The following is a 19027-nucleotide window of genomic DNA, read 5'->3' as shown; positions in this document are numbered from 1 at the left end:
TCGCTCAACTCGCTCGTGTCGTTTTCTCGTTTTCAAGGCGTCGATTTGCCTGCCGCAAAGTGATCCATCCTGCAACAGTGCTCGTTTCCGACGCTTGTCCTGTAGTGCATGTGCTCGCTGTCACAGCGCAAACCTTCCAAGACTTGGAAAACACGCCGTCAACTTCGGATCCAGGTCTGCTGTTTATTGTTGTTTTCCAGTTTGGTGTATTCTTTCGGTTGAACTCGTCTCAAGTGGCTACTGATCTGATGCAGAGTATACCACGGAAGGAACGATCCATGCACGGCTCTCTCGGATCAAGCGTGGACAGCTAAGCACGTGCTGTTGAATCAAATCTCGCTGCTGGTAATCACGAAATCTGCTTGGGCAACGTTAAGTAATTCCGGTTGTTTGCTTGCAAGTTCAGCAGGAGCATAAAAGAAATGGTGTGGAGGAGACAGCTGCGCGCAAAGCTGAGTGATACGTTGGAAAGGTCAAATGCATTAAAAAAACTTGAAGACTTGCGCTGTAGACAGAGACACGATGCGCTCAGTGGTCAGCAGCCATCGCCTCGGCGGAGAAAGATAAGAGATTTCGACGCGAAAGGCGACAAGGCGGGCTTCCATTTGAGCCGACAACGTGACATGGTATAATGAGAACAAGAGAGCGAGCAAAGAAGTACGTGAAGCTGCGAGCTTTGAACCCTGCAAGACCCCCACGCATGGTTTTCGAGAAAGTTTTCATCGTGAAACAGCGCCAAGGCAAGTCTTTTGTTTATGCTTTCGTAAAACTTGACATGTTACCTCTAAATATTCAAGTTCGTGTTTTGCAGCCGATGCGTATCGGGGGGGAGTAGCACATGTTGCAGACGGGACGTGGGGAGCCACCGACTGTCATCGGCAAGGATTCGGGGAAAGCAAGCACTTCTTTTTTGGAAGAAAAAAAAGAAAAAGAAGTAAGATTGGCTCTCCTGTACGTTCAGGATCGTCTGTCCGTACGACCAGACTAGCGCTATCACTCGCAGCTTTCCGCCCTGCAAGATGACCGTATGCTCCAAATCTGCTCATTCTTCTAGTCAGGTATTCTACGATATTTCCATTTTTTCTTAAAACGCTGGACTGATATTTGCGCTGCAGCGTTTATGGATTTGACCTTGTGATCTAGACTCGTCAGCTAGAAACACTGGCAAACATCAGGCAGCGAGGAGGAGGTGGCCCACAGAGGAGGCAAAGGCGATTGCGGTGCGGAATGAGTCCCCAATAATACGAAGAAACAAAGGTGACGAGCGGTAAACATGTGGGGCGGCATGGCATGACATGAATGAGAGGGCAGCAAAGCAAAGGTAAGATACCATAAAAGAAGATTTGTTTGCTGCTCTCACTCTTTTTTCTATCCCTCTCCAAATTATAGTTTTCAAGGGGTGGCAGTTTTCTAATACGCGTTATTTGTGTGACAGACTTGTTCCAGTGGCCTGATCACCGGAAGTCAGAAGCAGCAGCAGCTCAGCGGGAAACAGCTCGCGAAGCTGGAAATCTTTCACTTCAGAGCGGGGGGGCATACGACTGTCACAAGCTACTGCTGCTGCTGCTACTGTTGCTCGCAGCTGACCAACGAGAGGACGGATCTATATATATTGGCGGATAGATAGTATAGAAGTTGGAAGAGGCAAGAAGGGGCTGGACAGTTTTCTCCACCAGGAAAACGAGGCAGTAGGGGGAAGATCTCTGGTCGCTCTATTCAAATGTGGGGCTCCTCTGTCTCCTTTTGGGGCTCCCTGTGATATTTTCTCTCTCCCTCTCAGCGTGGGACCAAGCGACATAGGTGCATGGAAGTTGATGCTCGCACTGCTGTTGGGCTGGCTGCCGGCAATGAGCTTGAAAGGCACCAAAAATGAATAGCGCCGGGGGTGCTGTTGCTGCTTGGACGTGTGCGACGAAGCCTCTCTCCTCGCCGGCACTAGAAGTTTGAGCAAGGGGACGACAACAGGGAAGGAGTCGGAAGGCACAACAGGAAGAAGGAAACCGGAAGGTGAAGAGGTGGTGGCCGCCGGTCCGCTTGTTTTTTCGGAAGTTGGATTCCTCTCTTTCGGCCTCGAAAGTTGGAGTTTCTGCGCATTCGCGTGGGATGGGGGCCAGATAAATAGGGAGGGAAGAAAAGGCAGGACAGGGAACGCACAGAGGCAACGCTCGAGCTTCCTTGTTCCTCGGTGTTTTGAGAAGAGGCTCTCATCAAGGTGGATATCTAAAAATATTCGGTGACACTGGTGGGAGTTGGTGTTCGGCATGTGAAGGGAAAGGTGTGGCGACGACAACTCCAAGTGGTTTCTTTGGGCCTTTCACTCGTTTCGCACTCGTCGGTCACGCACGCAAAAGCAAGCTTTGGTTTTCGGATCCTCCTCGTCTCGGGTTCTAGCTATCAATTCCTCCCGGCACCAACAGGCAGCACACGGTCCCAAGGGAGCGAGGGAGAGAGCCTCAACTTTAACTCTCCTTGGGATTTTCCACCGATCGGCCTGTGGGATGTGAAAGACAAGTCCGCGCTGTTCTCCTTTATTATGCTCCGGCTTTGAGAGGCGTCCTGAGGTGTCCTGGGAATTGGAGTGGCAGCAGGAAGCAGAGCAGTGGCTGGTCCTGCCAGCACGAACAAGAGCTTTCAATTCTCTCTTCACCGCCGGTTTCCAGGGAGCTAAGTTGCTGCTCGTATAGCTTACAGCAATGACAAAGCCATGCCACTTCGTCCTCGTTCATGGGGGTAGTCACGGGGCCTGGTGCTGGTACAAGATCGTCAACTTGCTCCAGGCCTCGGGCCACAAAGTCACGGCCTTGGACCTCTCGAGCTGCGGCACGCACACCCGGGACGCCGAGACTGTCACCTCCTTCGCCGAGTACACTCAACCTTTGATTGATTTCCTCAGCAAAGTGCAAGACAAGGTGAGTGGCAAATGATTGAGAAGTACAAACGCGAGGGACAGTGACGGCCGCTCTCTCAGTCTCTTGTTCTCCGCGAGAAAAATTCCCTGGAACAGTTTCTGACGCTCTCTTTCGTTTGATGCTACAGGTTGTGCTCGTCGGCCACAGCTTGGGAGGGGTGAGCGTGGTCCACGCCTCGGAACAGTTCCCGGAGAAGGTTGCGGTGTCGGTATACATCGCCGCTGCCATGTTTCCAGTGGGACTACAAACGCAGGAGGCCGAAATCAATTTGGTAAGCGAGCTGCTCTTTCTTTCTTCGTTGTTTTTCACCCCCAAGTTTTAATGCAATTGCTGTGGTCCTTGCTGTTTCAAGGTGCGAGCAACAGAGTCTTTCCCCGACAAGATGCACTTTACATTCGCAAATGGAGTCGAAAACGGACCGACGACTGTCATGGTCCGGAAGGATTTTGTCCGTGAGGCGTTTTATCATCTCTCACCAGCAGAGGTACTTACTTCTTTATACATTGCCTTTTATCCCTTCTCTCTCGAGTACCGCTTGCCACTTATAGCCCGATAGCTATGGTTTCTTTCTTTGTTTACTGAGCTTTACTTTCAGGACGTTGCGCTCGCGTCGATTCTCTTGAGGCCTTCACCAATCGCGGCGGTGTCCAAGGTAAACTTTAGCACTTCTAAGAGAGGCTATGGATCCGTGCCAAGGGTGTACGTAAAGACGGAGAAGGACAGGTCGTTTAGCCCCAGAGAGCAGGACATTGCTGTGACCAAGAGCTTGCCGGACAAGGTCTACAGCATAGAGTCGGACCATTCTCCTTTCTTCTCGGCTCCTCAAGAGTTGCATCAACTTCTGCTCCAGATTGCGGCAGACTTCTGTCGATGAAAACAAGGATTTTTATTCAACGAAAAAAAATATAAATATATTTTGATTATAGATCAAAACTGGAATGTTTGTTGTTGCTAGTTTCCAGATTTCTGGTGCCTCAATCTAAAAGTTGTGATTTCATCCGTTCATATAAGCCCTACAAAACGATTCCTATGACTTGTAAACTCAAACTAGTGTTTACTATTAATTTTCTCACTTATCACATCAAAGTTGGCTGCAGATCATATATAACGTTCTTTCAACTCCTGCAAAGCTCTGCCCAGAAAGACAAAAGTGACAAGCTCCGCCGGAGCTCCGCCAGAGCTCTCCATTGCAAGATCTCAAGCGAGAGCGCTCACTGGACAAGAAATGGCGCCGATCGACTGCGCATGAAAATACTCTATCAATCTCAGGATTCAGTTACTGAGAGGATTTTAGATGGATGGGATGGGAGAAGTTGGATGGGACAGCTGAAGATTTGGAGGAAGATATGAAATCTAGCAGCCATGGGAGATCTTGGCCCCGCAAATCTCAAAACTAAGAAGCAAACTTTTTTTTCGCCAGTTATAATAAAGAAGACTTGCTTACAATTTAACAGCAGTTAGCTCTGCAGTCGAACTTGATTTCAGCTGGGGCTCAGCTCAAGCGAAACATTCTGAGAAACAGCGACCGGATCAGGTGCTGGCGAGAGGGGAGGCGCCCGTGAACCCTAATCCTTGTCAAGCAACAAGACAGACACTGTTTCGAAGACCAAAAAAAACGAAAGGAATGCTTCTTCGTTTTTTGTTTTGGAGGGGTTCTCCTCAAAGAGGAAATCCCCAAAAGAGGGCTGGGTAGCTGGTCTTCGATCCTGCTTGTTAGTAGTTTCACACAATCGAAAATCCTACATCTAAGTGTGGGGCAGCCGGGGGCTTCGATTCCCCGACTTCCTCTCGCTTTGGCCGCCTCAACGTACTGTGCAAAACAGTAGCGACAGCCCAAAACGAATACTGAGTAGCCACGTTGAGAATGGGCACCCCACCAGTGTGCATTTTGATGGTTTGAGAAAAAAATAACGCCTCCTGCCACGCCGCCTCCTCCCAGCGCCGCCGCCAACAGCGAAACCCAGCCCCATCAAGACTTACCCTAAACACTAGCCTTCAGATATATTTCTACAGCGTCTCAGATTAAATCCGACGGCTATGAATTGTTTAGATCTAAGCTACTGAAGCATTATGCAAAATGCATGGTTAAATAAAGAAACTCATTAAAGTAAATGTGATAATAACTATTAACTCATAAAGGTTGGAGCAAAGTCTAATAGCGTCCCTGTGATTAATTTCTAGTTAAAGGTGGAGAAAACTAAATAAGATCTTAATGTCTACTCTTTTTACTTTTAATATTCCTTTTCTTTAACTTTTTAGTTTCACCTAAAACACCATCTATTAAATTATATTTGAAGTTTTAAACGATCCCAAAGACATTGCCCATTATTGTGTAAAGTATCTACACCAACAGCAGATACCTCTTCCCATTTTGGCATAACAGTCGGTTGAATGTTTTGTAGTCACAACAACATGCTTGTCCTTTTCATTTTTGACATGTTGTAGTCATTGCATTGATCAAACACACTCTAACAAGTTCCACGACAGCATCTTGCAATTTAAACTTGTCAAAATAGAGCAATGATGATTTAGGGCAATGCAAGCTACATATCTTTCCACCAAGAATGGGAAAGTGAAATCATTCTTACTAATTTCAACCCCCCACTTCATTTCCTCTCAAATTTATTTCTAAATACATTTATTTTGCTTTGATACCAAAGGACCTTATTTTGTGGCTTAAGCTTGCAAGAGATTTTCAATTGTGTATTATATTTAGCCTTCTGGCTTTTTGAATTGCATGTAGGGTTTAGATTGCTTTAAGCTTAATTTTATTTAAGTTTCCTATTTTGGCAAATCTTTTCTTAAGAGTTTCTTTTTCATCTAAGCTATTTTTAATTGTAATATGCAAAGAGGGAATTATAAATTCCATAAGTGTTAAACCTTTTTAGCTATAGGTAGACAAAATGGTGTCATGTATGTGGATACTTTATATATAGTCTTATAAACTTGCAAAACATTTAAGATTTTTTCATCCCAATCTTTTTTATAGTCTTTTATAATCTTTTTAAAAATATTTTAAAGCATTTTATTAGTAAATTTAGCTTGGCCATTCCTTTGTGGGTAATATGGTATAGAGTTTTTGTGTTTAAAGATAAATTTTTGTATAATAAATGGATGCCTTTGTTTGTGATAATCTTCTTAAGCAAACTAAATCTTACAATGATATTTTCATAAAAGAATTTAACAATGTTAACAGTTAAGGTCTATTTTATAGGCATAACTTCTGTCTATTTAGTCACATAATTAGTGGCGACTAAAATATATTTGTTTCTCTTACTACTTATCACTATAAGTCCTACAAAATCCAATCCCCATTTATAAAATGCTTTATATTGATATATAACATTTAGTTCATGGATTTACTTCTTAGACGGTAGTTTATGCATTTGGCAAATGTCACAATTTTGCAGAAAATTGCTATATCTTTCCAAAGTATAGGAAATTAAAGCACTTCTTGTAAGACTTTTCTAGCAGTGATTTTATTTGTAAAATGGCCTTCTGATGAGCCTGAATAAACTTCTTTTAAGATTTCATTTCTTTCTTCTTGCTTATTAACACATTTCCTTAGTGTTCCATCGATACTTGATTTATATAGATGCTCTTTCATGATAAAGTAATGTCATGTTCTCAAGACAAATAACTTCTTTTTCTCTAGCGTGTTATAGTGAGGTGAAATGATGCCTATAGAAAAATAGATTTATATAGCTTCCAACTAAATGGTAGGCCCAAAGATTGTAAATAAATGAATATTTGGAAGTTCGTCTTCTTTAGTATTAAATGACTCTTCTATAGTAATGCAACTTAGGCAATTGACCTGTTCATAAAATTTTCCAAATCTATACACTATTTTAAAATTATATTCTTGTAATAGTAGAAACCATTTAGTTAGTCAACAGATATGCACAACTTGTTGATGAGATATAAATGAGCTTTATAGTTAGGAAAGATAATTAATTTTGTTGCTAACAGATAATGCCTAAATTTTTGTAAGGTGTTAACACCTCTTTTTCAATTATTGTATAGTTATGCTTAATAGGATTTAAGTGTCTGCTTGCATAGTAGATAGGATGATCATTTTGATCACTTTGTATTTGGGATAATATTGCATCTGTGGCAATATAAAAAATATCCACTTGTAGGTAAAACTCTTTTGTCCAATCTAGCTTAATAAGTATAAGTGCTTCTTTAAGGCATTATTTAAGCCTTAAAAATATTTTTTGACAATTTTTATTTCATATGAATTAAATATCTTTCTTTAAAAGATAAATAAGTGGCTTAGCAATCTTTGTATAATTTTTTATAAATTGCTTATGATAGCCAATTTTTCCTAGAAAGCAATAAATACTTTTAAAATTATATGATGGAAATATTGTCTCCATCATTTGAGTTTTTTCTTTATCTATAAGGATGTTTTCCTTACATATAATATAACCTAAAAGTATGTCAAAATTTACAAAGAAAGTACACTTCTTTGGATTAAGAGAAATGCCATATTCTCTCTAATTTTGAAAACATTTTTATAAGTAAATTAAATGTTATATTTTGGAGCTAAAGACACTAAAATCATCCATGAAAACTCTCATAAAATAAATGAGATATTCTTTAAAAGTGTTCGTAACAACTCTTTGAAATGTGAAAGAAACATTGCATAGGCCAAAGGGCATTTTGCAATAAGCATAAGTTCCCCATAAACTTATAAAAACCATTTTATATTGATCTTTAGGTGCTATTTCCACTTGGTTATAGCCAAAAAATCCATTTAAAAATGAATACATCTCATAATTTGCTCTTGAATCCAAAATTTCATTTGTGAAAGGAATATGGAACATATTCTTTTTTATTGTATTATCTAGATTTTTGTAATTCACACAAACTTGTAAATTGCTATCTCTTTTAGACACAATTATAAGTGGTGAAAGATATTGAGCTCTCTGGATTGGATAAATGAATTCTGCTTAGAGAAGTTTATCGATTTCCTCCTTGACTTTACTTTAGTAATTCATTAAACATATTTCTTAAGAGTATTTCATTATGATGCACATAAAGTTATTGCAAGATGCTTTTTAAATCTGTGTAAGAATAGGCAAAAATGTCTTTGTAATCCTTTAGTAAATTTATGCCTTGATTACAAAATTCATTTTGCAATCCTTGAGCAATTTTGACAATATGCAAATTATTCTCATCTGCTGAATTTATTTGCTTAAATGGTTTATCATAAGAAACATATAAAACATAGTTTCTCTATTGATCAATTTTATAAACAAGATTCTCCTTTAGGGAGAAATCTCCTATAGCCCTACCAATATTTGGTTTAGGGGTTTCTTGCCTAGGTATTTCTTTGAATATTGTATAGAGATCAACTTTTAAAATTAGCTCAATTTCAAAGAAGGCTTTTAAGATTTGTTGTTTTTGGAAATCATTTAAATATTCCTCCCAATCAAAAGATTGAGTTTTGAGAGGTTGACATTTCCTTTCCAATTGTATGGTAGAAGCAATGGGCACAGATCTTTTATGGTTGTTAGGCACCAGGTCAGAATGATAGAATAATGAAAGGGCTCTGCAATCAAGTGATCACCCCTGTTGCGAATATGACTTCGGGTATTGAAAGTTACCTGTCAGTTAGTCTTTACGAACACTCTTTCCTTACTACCACAATGGCAGAAGGTCGGTATTGCTAGACCTGTTATTAGTCTTTACCTAAGCTAGTTGAAAAACTAGTCATCACATGTGCATTTAGATCAGAAGGGCACTAAGGAAATCCTAAGTTGTTATTTAGTCAAGCATATTTGATATGGTGATGAGAAACTCATGATGTTGACTTGCATTTGCTAGTGTTGGGAACCCCCGTGATATTGAGATTGATCTCTCAATATTCACTAGATGATAGCTTACTATGTTTCCCAAACACCCTCGCTATCATGCCCTTTGTGTTAGTCTCATTCTAGTCTCAAATGCTATTTATGGAAAGTGTTTAGATTTGCTTATTTGGCATATCTACAGAATGTAAAGATTGTCTTGAACACAATGGTGTTTGTCCCGTGTCCAAATTCACAATCTAGTGCCATTCCATATTTAGTAGGTTTCAAGCTTGTCCCAGAGACTAACTCCTGATACTAAGGGAGGCTTGGGGTGAAAGCCCAAAGCATGTGTTCCTTAAGAGAGGGGGGGGGGGGGGCCTGTGAGGGGTTCCAAATGTATAGTAGGGATAGTGGGTAAGTTAGGCATGGCCGACCAACTTAAGGCATAGTAGAGCTCCCATTTGCATGTCTGTCCTTCTTTTGCGTCTGGCTTGGGTCTAAGCCCAAGTTCCATTCTATGCTAGCTGGTGGAGTACCTATATCCTCACATTATGCCACCAGTATACTAAAATAGTGCTAAACTCCGTTTGGCTCCATTTTATGTGCTGGTCCTAACATTAGGATGCTAGATACTTTAGGACTATTCCAAGTCGCTCCATGCTCCTGTCTCTTTTCTCCTTGGGCTATATGCTCGGGAGTTGCTCCATGGTCCGGTTCTGTCACTCCTTGGCTCCATGCTTAGGAGTTTGGCACCGTTCTTTTGTTCAATGGCCCAAAGCTTTGAACTTCGGGTTCCACACCACTGTCCTATGGACACATGGCATGTGACACGTGTCACATGGAGGGTTAGGTTCCGCTTTGTGGTTATTCTATAGTAAATCACCATAGGATAAAAGGTAAAAACCACATATGTTACATTTGGTATTAGAGAATGAGTCTCGGCGAGTACTATCCAATGAGATTGGTCAACTAGTCTCATTGCATATGCAAAAATGAAAACAATGATCTAAGTGGGCACACATTTGGGTGCAAAGATTTCACATTGATTCCTTGGGTACGGATTTGGTTACCTTGTTGTACTTTATTATGTGAGCTTGCTCTTGGGCTTATAGGATGGAATAAGCTATTTTGTTTGCACGAGTTTGCGCTTGGGCTCGTGAGTGAGGTACATTAACAACTCAAGATTATACTTTGAGTTGGTAGGATTAATGTAAGCCTATCGATGGTTCTATGAGTTGTTTCAATGGTTTCCTGAGTTGTTCTATGTACCATGAGTGAAAGTAAACTTTCCTTGGGTTTGCTATGAGTGGCAAATAAGTTGGTCCATAGCTGTTTAGCACAGCATTAATGGATCCTTCCTAGGCATGATTATGGGTGGATCAATCAAGATTTTAGGGATTGGTCTATTGGTTTAAATAATCATTGCTATGCTTTTTTATAAACTTGTCTTGGATTGGACCGAAGGCAATGCGAAAGTCCTTTCTCTCCTTGGGCTGTATGCTTGAGAGTTGCTCCGTGGTCCAATTCCATCACTCCTTAGCTCCATGTTTGGGAGTTTGGCACCGTTCCTTCATTCAGTGGCCCAAAGCTCTGAAGTTCGGGTTCCACACTACTATCTTATGGACATATAGCATGTGACACGTGGCATATAGAGGGTTAAGATTCGCTTCGTGGTTATCCTAAATCACCATAGGATAAAGGTAAAAACCACATACGCTACATTTGGTATTAGAGGATCATGTTGTTAGACTTACATGGTTTTTCTATATTGACATATCGATTCTACCTTTGTCAATGTCATTTGGTTACATTTAGTCTATGGTGTTGGATTTCATTGAGTCTTAGATGTGGTGATTCACTCCTTGATTAAGTGTTATATGTAGCTGAGTATTATTGGAGGATTAGTCTCAAATACTAACTAAGGTATTTTTGACTTTGGTTAGCTTCGTTGCTAAAGAGCTTTGAGTGGTAATTCACTCGTGCCTTCTTTTAGCTTTGTTATAGTGTTGATGGTATTGAAGTGATGCGTTGTCATTGACATTATTGATGTTGGGATTCAAGTGAAATGAGATGTCTCTCCATAGGATTGATATTGAGTTTCATTAGTCTCGATGCAAATAGTGTTGATGCTTGGGTTGTTTATGTTATTAGCATTTATGCATTTGCTAGTTAGCAACTGTGTTGATGTTCAAATGAACTAAGTGGCAAGTTGAGTTAGTTGTGTTCTAGACAAGATTATTTAGTAGGGGTTGAACTTTGGCTTTTCCTTGAAAAGTGATTTAATCGTGGATAATCCTAACTCTACGAGAGGAAGAGTTAGTGATCGATATTGGAATGTTTGAGTCCTTGTTGGATTTAAGATAGGATATATTGATTATTGATGATTCTTCTTGTACTTGTTATGAAGTGAATTACGTCTTACTATAAATAGATTTATGGAGGATCGTTTAGTAATCATTTGTTAAGCATAGCTTTATTGTGCTTAGCTTTTGGATTGATACAGATATGCTCTTCATTAGTTTTGGCATTATGAAATTTGGTTTATGGATGTGTTGAGGAGGATATTGTGGGTTGTACCATGATTTTTTCTTTAGCATTAAAGTTAGTTCATGTGAGACTTGTGATCATTGTTAAGCAAGACTTGGCTATAGATTTCTTTAAGCTTTTGGTTCCTTAAGTTTTTGTGCTCATTGTTTCATTTGTTAAAAGTTGTTAGAAAGGCATTTTTAACTTATTAGCTTTGATGTTGAAGTTAGTATTTTGCATTTAGCAATCATTGGTGATGATTGACTATCATTTAAGATAATTGATTATCCTTGTTAGAGGTTTTGCTTGATTATTGTTGATGTAAAATGATTTCCCATTGTTCGGGATGGTGGATGGTGGATGATGATTATGCATTTCTCTATTGATGGGATGCTTGATAATCTTTCATAATAGTTAGTTTTTCTCTTTAATGGCTTATAGCTTTTTGCAATATTACATGTTCTTTGTGGTTTGCTTTGAATTGGTCTTTTGGGTTTGAGACATCAGTAGGATGTTGCTAACACTTGCTTGAGCAACTCTGGTTCCTTAATATTATTGACCTGGATCTATTTCGATTGATTGGTGTGATAGTTGGCATGAACGAATGTTTGTTGGTCTTACCGCATTTATTCAGTTTTGTTGATTGTTCCTCAAGATAGATCTGATAGATTTGGATGTTATTTCCTTCGAGTGATACAATCGCGAGTATTCTGCTTGCCAGTCAATGATACTTTGTGTTCTTTGAGTTATCTTTTGTAAGTTTTTTGGCATACTATCTATAATCTTTGGTAGTTAAGTTTTATCATTGAGTTTACTTGATAGTATATGTGCTATTGAATTTTGTTAGATAGTGAATCCTATGTTTTCCAACCATGATGATCTTATACTATAATACTAGTTTATCAGATGATAACTTACTTAAAATACTTTTGTGTTCTAATCTAAGATATATTCACTGATAATTAAGACTCTAAGATATCATTGTTTATGACTTTGATATTATCCATCTATTGATCTTTGAGTTTGGGCCAGTATAGGTAGACTGGCTTCGGCACTTCGTGTGCATGGTGAAATCTTTAGTCATGAGGTAGCTATTGTCGACTGGTCACATCACCCGCCTCTCTGTCAATGTTCCTTATTTCGTTAAAGGGCATGACCGTGTAAATAACTCTAATTGCATGTTTACAGTAGTCTATCTAAACCTTACCGACGGGTTTGGTTTATTTGCTCAGGAGGGTTGGGGCCTCTAGCTTCTCTCTCTATGTCTCTGCAGGCAGGGGCGTATCACAATTTTGTAAGCTAGGTGACAACCAAAGCAACAAGGGTGGCTAACTCTGTTGGTCATTTCTTTGTTGGCGATAGCCGGAAGGTGTCTTAGCTTGTAGCGCATTCGTGTTAGACAAAGAGGTTGCCTCCTCACTTATGTAAGTTGGTGCATTTTTCACATAATGTGAATACCATGAACTTTTTCTGGAGTTGTTTCCTTAGTGGTATTCTAGACTTGAGTATGCATCTACGAGGATGTCGATCTTCCCTAAGGGGGGGAAGGTGTTGCGAATATGACTTCGGGTATAGAAAGTTACCTATCGGCCAATCCTCACAAACATTCTTTCCTTACTACCATGATGGCAAGATGTCGGTATTGCTAGACCCATTATTAGTTTCTGCCTAAGGTAGTTGAGAAACTGGTCATCACATGTGCACTTAGACTAGAAGGGCACTAAGGAAGGAAATTCTAAGTTGTCATTTAGTCAAGTATATTTGATACGGTGATGAGAAACTCATGATGTTGACTTGCACTTGCTAATGTTAGGAGCTCTCATGATATTAAGATTGGTCCCTCAATATTCACTAGATGGTAGCTTATTGTGTCTCCCAAACACCCTTGCTATCATGCCCTTTGTATTAGTCTCATTCCGGTCTTAAATGCTATTTATGAAAAGTATTTAGATTTGCTTATTTGGCATATCTACGGAATGTAGAGATTGTCCTAAACACAATGGTATTCGTCCCGTGTCCAAATTCACAATCTAGTGCCATTCCATATTTAGTAGGTTTCGAGCTTGTCCCAGAGACTAACTCCTGATACTAAGGGAGACTTGGGGTGAAAGCCCAAAGCATGTGTTCCTTAAGGGGGGGGGGGGCCTGTAAGGGGTTCCAAATGTATAGTAGGGATAGTGGGTAGGTCGACCAACTTGAGGCATAGTATAGCTCCCACTTGCATACCTGTCTTTGTTTTGCGTCCGGCTTAGGTCTAAACCCAAGTTCCATTCCATGTTAGCTGGTGGAGTATCTATATCTTCACGTTAGGCCATTGGTATGCCGAAATAGTGCCAAACGCTATTTGACTCCATTTTGTGTGCTAGTCTTGGCTGTCGCAAATGTGACTTCAGGTATTGAAAGATACTTGTCGGCCAGTCCTTACGGACACTCTCTCCTTACTGCCATGACAGCAAGAGGTCGGTACTGCTGGTTCCCTTTATTGGCCCCTCTTGTCCAAGTGTTAGTAAATTGGACTTAGCATTTGTACTTAGCCGGATGAGCATAAAGACGGAATTCCTAAGTGTCTATTTGGCCAAGCATGCTTGGCCCGGCTTTTTAGTTCTCTTTTGCTCTATCTTGCACTGGCTTGGCAAGAACCCTCGTGTATTGAGACTAGTCCCTCAATATCGCTGGATGATAGCTTATCATGTCTACTAAACACCTTTGCTATCACGCCCTTTATGTTAGTCTCATTTCGGTCCCAAATGCTATTTATGGAAAGTGTCTAGATTCACTCATTTGGCATGTCTACGAAATGTAGAGGCCGGCCTAAACACAATGGTGTTTGTCCCATGTCTAAATTCGTAATCTAAGGCCATTCCATATTTGGTAAGTTTCGGACTTGTCCCAGAGACTAACTCCTGGTACTAAGGGAGGCTTGGGGTGAAAGCTTAAAGTGTGTGTCCCTCAGAGGGGGGGGGGTGTGGGGGGTTCCAAATGTATAATAGGGATAATGGTTGGATTGCATGTCTGACCACCTGAGACATTAGTTTGGCTCCTGCCAGGCTATGTCACTCCTTGTTCTGCATCTGGCTTGGGTCTAAGCCCAAGCTCCACACTACTCTAGTCGGTGGGGTACCCTCCTCCTCTCATTAGGCCATCAGTATGCCAAAATTGTGCCAAACTTTGTTTGACACCATTTTACGTGCAGGTGCTAGATACGGGGAGTTGGTGCTCGTGGAATTGTATTGGACCCTCATTTCGTAGCGCAATGGGCTTGGAGTTCGGCTCCAAATTCAGGTGTGCTACATTTGGTATCAAAGAAATTATCTCAGCGATTCTTATCCAACTTTTGTCGGATTTTCTTACTCAAGTTGCATATGTAGAGACTTTTCTAGTAGATCCAAAATGACCTATATAGGATTAGTTGGATTGCACCATTTGGTAAGAACATTGTAAGCATGTTCAGTTATTGATAGAGACAAGCATGTAGCTAGCGGGATGGTGAAAAGGAACCGTGCTGATGACGCTAAAACCTCTAGACGGGTGAATCGAGAGGAGGAAACTCTTGCTAGAGATGCTGCAAAAGAGGCTGAGGCTGAGTTAGAAGAGGAAGAGCCAGATTGTGCGGCATTGCAGCGTACGGCTCAGGAAGTCGAGATTGAGAATTTGCGAAAGGAGATTCGCAAATTGAAGAAGGAGAACAAGAAGAGGAAGAAAGAAGCCGAGGCAGCTAAACTAGCTAAGCCTAAGCAACTGGACTCCTCCTCAAGTTCTAAGGACGATGAAGTTCTGCAGCCACCCCTGGTTGCACAAGTTTCAAAGTTCAAGCCTCTGAAACCACTCAACTTCATAGGCATGCAGGACGATCAAGTTTTGGAGGACTGGGTCTATGATATGGAAAACTATTTCATAGCAGCAGACGTAGATGATCATATGAAAGTTGCATGTGCGCAATCCTTTCTCACCCATCACGCCAAAACTTGGTGGCGGCAGGTAAAAGGGCAAACTAGAAGTTGGACCAAGATGCAGTCTCGTATCCGTAAAGAATACTTGCCGGATGATCTTGGTCTGAGACTTCGTGCGGAGCTACGGCAGTTAAAGTAGTGAGGGGATCTCATGCATTACGTTAATGAGTTTGCTCAAAAGTGCATTATGATTGCAAATATGAGTGACGAAAATGCTCGGAATTATTTCTTGGAGGGTTTAAGTTCACTTTCTCGTAATGAGATTTTGAAGTTTAAGCCGAAGACGTACCTAGAGTGTAAGGAGGCAACACAGCAAGTTGCCTTTAGTCACTCGCTCATGGAAGAATATCAGCAACCATATGTTGGTAACTCGGACAAGAATAGGAGTTTTGGGAATAAACAAGGTGATCGAAAACAGAGGGTGGAAGGTAGGTTTTGCTCTGGAGGCTCACAAGCAACAGTTAACAAAGGTGGTGGTGGTTGGAGACCACTAGTAGCTTCTTCTGGTCCTAGGCCCTATGTTCCTCCTCCTGGTGGGTACAAGCAGTAGCAACCTGCAAAACCTGCTCCTAGCAGAATGGGTAGTGTGGGTCATTGCTTCCATTATGGAGAGTTAGGACATAGGTCCTCGGAATGTCCCAACAGGCATAAGACAAAATCTTGTGTTAATGTTATGAGGGAAGACGGTGGTGGTGAAGCTAAGGGGTTGGCGAGTTGGTCAATGCAGACTATGAGGAAGAAGAGGTGAGTAACTTTCGTTACTTTCCTCAAGCTTTTCTTGCAGTCAATGCAAACACTGATCTATTGATATTTGTCCATGGACACCGAGTCCGAGTGATGATTGACACGAGAGCTACGCACAACGTGATGTCCAAAGACTTAGTTAAGTTGTTAGGATTGAATGCTGAGCAAATGTCACATATGCACTTCTGGTTTGTAGAAGGTGGGCAAGTAGCCAGGAAGTTTGTGAGTGATATTCCAATAAAAGTATCCAAGTGGAAAGAAAGAGTGAACTTGGTAGTGTTGAAGATACCAGATTTTCAGATAGTGTTTGGTATGGACTTCTTCAACAAATATATAAAAGGGATTTATGGTGCTGGACAAAGTCATATCACATTGAAGTCAGAAGGACGTCCTGATGTGTCCTTCCAGTTGCAAAAGCGCTCCTCAAAAGATTGGGATCCTAAGTTCCTGACTGCGAGGGCCGCTCAAAAAGGAGCTAAGAAGGGATGTTGGACCTTTTAGGTTCAAGTGATGGAAGCTGAGGGTATTGGTGACTCAATTCGAATCAGCAACAGAGTTGATCTTGTACCAATGAAGATATTGGAGTTGTTAGAGAGGAATTAGGATATCTTTCCAAAGGATTTACTACCAGGGCTACCTCCTATCCGTGAGGTTGATCATTGGATTAAGGTTATTCTGGGTTCTAAACCACTTACAAAGGCTTTGTATTGTCTGAAGATCAAGGAGATGGCTGAACTCAAGAAGCAACTCACGGAGCTTCTTGACAAAGGTCATATCTGACCAAGCAAGTCACCTTATGGAGCACTGGTCCTTTTTGTTATGAAAAAGGATGGAACTATGAGGATGTGTATTGACTATCAGGCACTCAACAAGATCATGGTTAAAAATAGTTATCCTTTGCCACGCATTGATGACTTGTTTGACCAACTCTTAAAGGCTAAGTATTTTATGCGACTTGATTTGCGGTCTGGGTATTGTCAGATACGAGTGGTGGATCAAGATGTGGAGAAGACAACCTTTAAGACTTGGTACGGATCTTATGAGTTCCTTGTCATGCCGTTCGGGTTATGCAATGCTCCAGCAACGTTCAACACTATGATGGATAAAATATTTGGAGATTATTTGGATGCATTTGTTGTCCTATATATCGACGATGTTCTAGTCTTTAGTGAAACATTGGAGGATCATTTGAAACACTTGGAGCTGGTGTTTCAGAAGTTGCGCGAACACAAACTGTATACTAAGGAAAGTAAATGTGCTTTTGGTCAATTGCATGTAAACTTTCTTGGACATATAGTTGATGGTGGTGTGATTGAAGTCGATCTATAGAAGGTGGAAGCAGTGAAGACTTGGGAAGTCTCGACCACTGTATCAGATGTTCGTTCCTTTCTTGGTTTGGCTAGATACTATCGCAAGTTTGTCCGCAATTTTGCAAGAATTGCTCTTCTATTAACTGAGTTGACAAAGAGTAGTATTCCGTTTCATTGGACACCAGCTTGCCAGCGTGCTTTTGTACAGTTGAAGGAGATCTTGACTACAGTTCCTATTCTCAGGATCCCAGATCTTGATAAACCCTTCGAAGTGCATTATGGTGCATCTGGCTATGTTATTGGTGCCGTGTTACAGCAAGATTGTGACAAAGCGGTTGGTGTTACGCTAAGGTGACATGGTTGTCCCGTTGCATTCTATTCCAAGAAATTGGATGAAACTTAGCGAAGATGGCCAACACATGAGAAAGAGATGTTTGCTATAGTGTCGGCCTTGGAACACTGAACACACTACTTGGGTGGACATTCTAAGGTTTATATGGATAGTAACACACTAAGCTACTTTGCTACGCAGCCTAAGCTTATGCCGAAGCAAGCTCGTTGGCAAGAGAAGCTTGCTAGATATGATATTGAAATCATATATAAACCTGGTAAAGATAATATTGTTCTGGATGCATTGAGTCGTCAGGCTCAGTTCTGGGCAATATCAGCAATCAGTTTGGACTGGTTGGAGGACATTCGAGCTTCATATGGAAGTGATCTATTGGCGAAGGCAATCTTATGCCATGCGGAGTTGTCGAAGCAGGACCCTGGTAGCGAAGTAGTGAAAGTTGCTAGCCGCACCAATGTAAAGCTTCACTTCTCAGTTCGGGATGGGCTTATATTCTATAAGCAAGAAAGATTGTATCTCCCCTCTAAGGATTTTCAGTAGTTATTTCTGCGGGAACATCATGATGTTCCAGGAGCGGGACATGGTGGACAGTGAAAGACTCTGGCTTCATTGAAAAAAGGATTTTTCTGGTCTAGTATGGAAGGTGATATAGCGGATTATGTCTATTCCTGCCCTATATGCCAGCAATGTAAGCGTGTTAGGGTGTGGCCACCGAGAGAGTGAGAGAGAGGGAGGGAATATTCTGGTCCTCAGAATATTCCCCATCTTCCTTGTATAAAACCCTTGCCTCACAAGGGCGAGGGGGGGCATTTTGTGGAGAGCAGTGAAGCATTTCTCGTGTTTGAGCGAGTGTTGGGGGAAGCACCCCTCCTTCCTCCAACAAATGGTGAACCCGGCGTGAAGCGCAGGACTTTCTGAAGCGTCATTTCCCTCTTTTCTTTTGGCCGCAGAGTTTGGGAAGGAATTCCTTGTTCATTTTGTGGTGGTTTTCTTTGATCTTGAGTGTGTTGGATAGGTCTGGAGCTCCTCTTTCCAGAAAGGTATGGCGCTCATCAAGCCGTGCAGTATTTGAAGAGATACAACGTTTCTTGGCTCGGTCGGATGAGCATTTTGGGGTTTTCACTTTCTCGCCTGGATCCTCAGCCGAATTTCTCAAGGTAGTGCATTTGGGCTTGTAGATTTGGCCTAGATCTATGAGTAGTGGTAGTTCTTGGCACTAGATTTGGGAGAATTGACGGCATGCAAAAGGATTTTCTTCTCCGGCTAGATTGGGTTATCTTTGTGGTAGGAATTCATGCTCCTCCAGGCTTGGTTTTGGATGCCGTTTATTTCTAGAGGTGCTCCTGGTCCTAGGCTTTCGAGAAGTACCAACGGCGCCTTAGTGTCGATCTACATCATGGACATGCACATGTTTTTCCATAATGTTGGCGTTCTAGGCTAC

General features: G+C 41.4%; 1 protein-coding gene across 1 annotated transcript; it reads left to right on the top strand.

The window, feature by feature from the left end:
* Window positions 1–2688: 2688 nt before the first annotated feature.
* On the top strand, window positions 2689–3914 carry LOC9630899 (methylesterase 17). The gene is made up of 4 exons (XM_002967824.2): window positions 2689–2909; window positions 3037–3180; window positions 3262–3393; window positions 3505–3914. The coding sequence occupies exons 1-4, from the start codon at window positions 2694–2696 to the stop codon at window positions 3781–3783; spliced, it is 771 nt and encodes a 256-aa protein (XP_002967870.1). The 5' UTR covers window positions 2689–2693; the 3' UTR covers window positions 3784–3914.
* Window positions 3915–19027: the final 15113 nt, after the last annotated feature.

The sequence above is a fragment of the Selaginella moellendorffii genome, unplaced genomic scaffold (assembly GCF_000143415.4).
Source record: "Selaginella moellendorffii unplaced genomic scaffold, v1.0 SELMOscaffold_9, whole genome shotgun sequence".
Taxonomy (NCBI): Eukaryota; Viridiplantae; Streptophyta; class Lycopodiopsida; order Selaginellales; family Selaginellaceae; genus Selaginella; species Selaginella moellendorffii.
Note: the sequence above shows the minus strand (reverse complement) of the source record. Positions and strands in the feature narration are given on the sequence as shown.

Bases quoted from the DNA above. Each gene is read 5' to 3' on its own strand.
- LOC9630899 (XM_002967824.2), top strand. From the start codon at position 2,694: ATGACAAAGCCATGCCACTTCGTCCTCGTTCATGGGGGTAGTCACGGG. The intron at 2,910-3,036 runs GTGAGTGGCAAA...TTGATGCTACAG, and splicing joins TCAGCAAAGTGCAAGACAAG to GTTGTGCTCGTCGGCCACAG. The intron at 3,181-3,261 runs GTAAGCGAGCTG...TGCTGTTTCAAG, and splicing joins AGGAGGCCGAAATCAATTTG to GTGCGAGCAACAGAGTCTTT.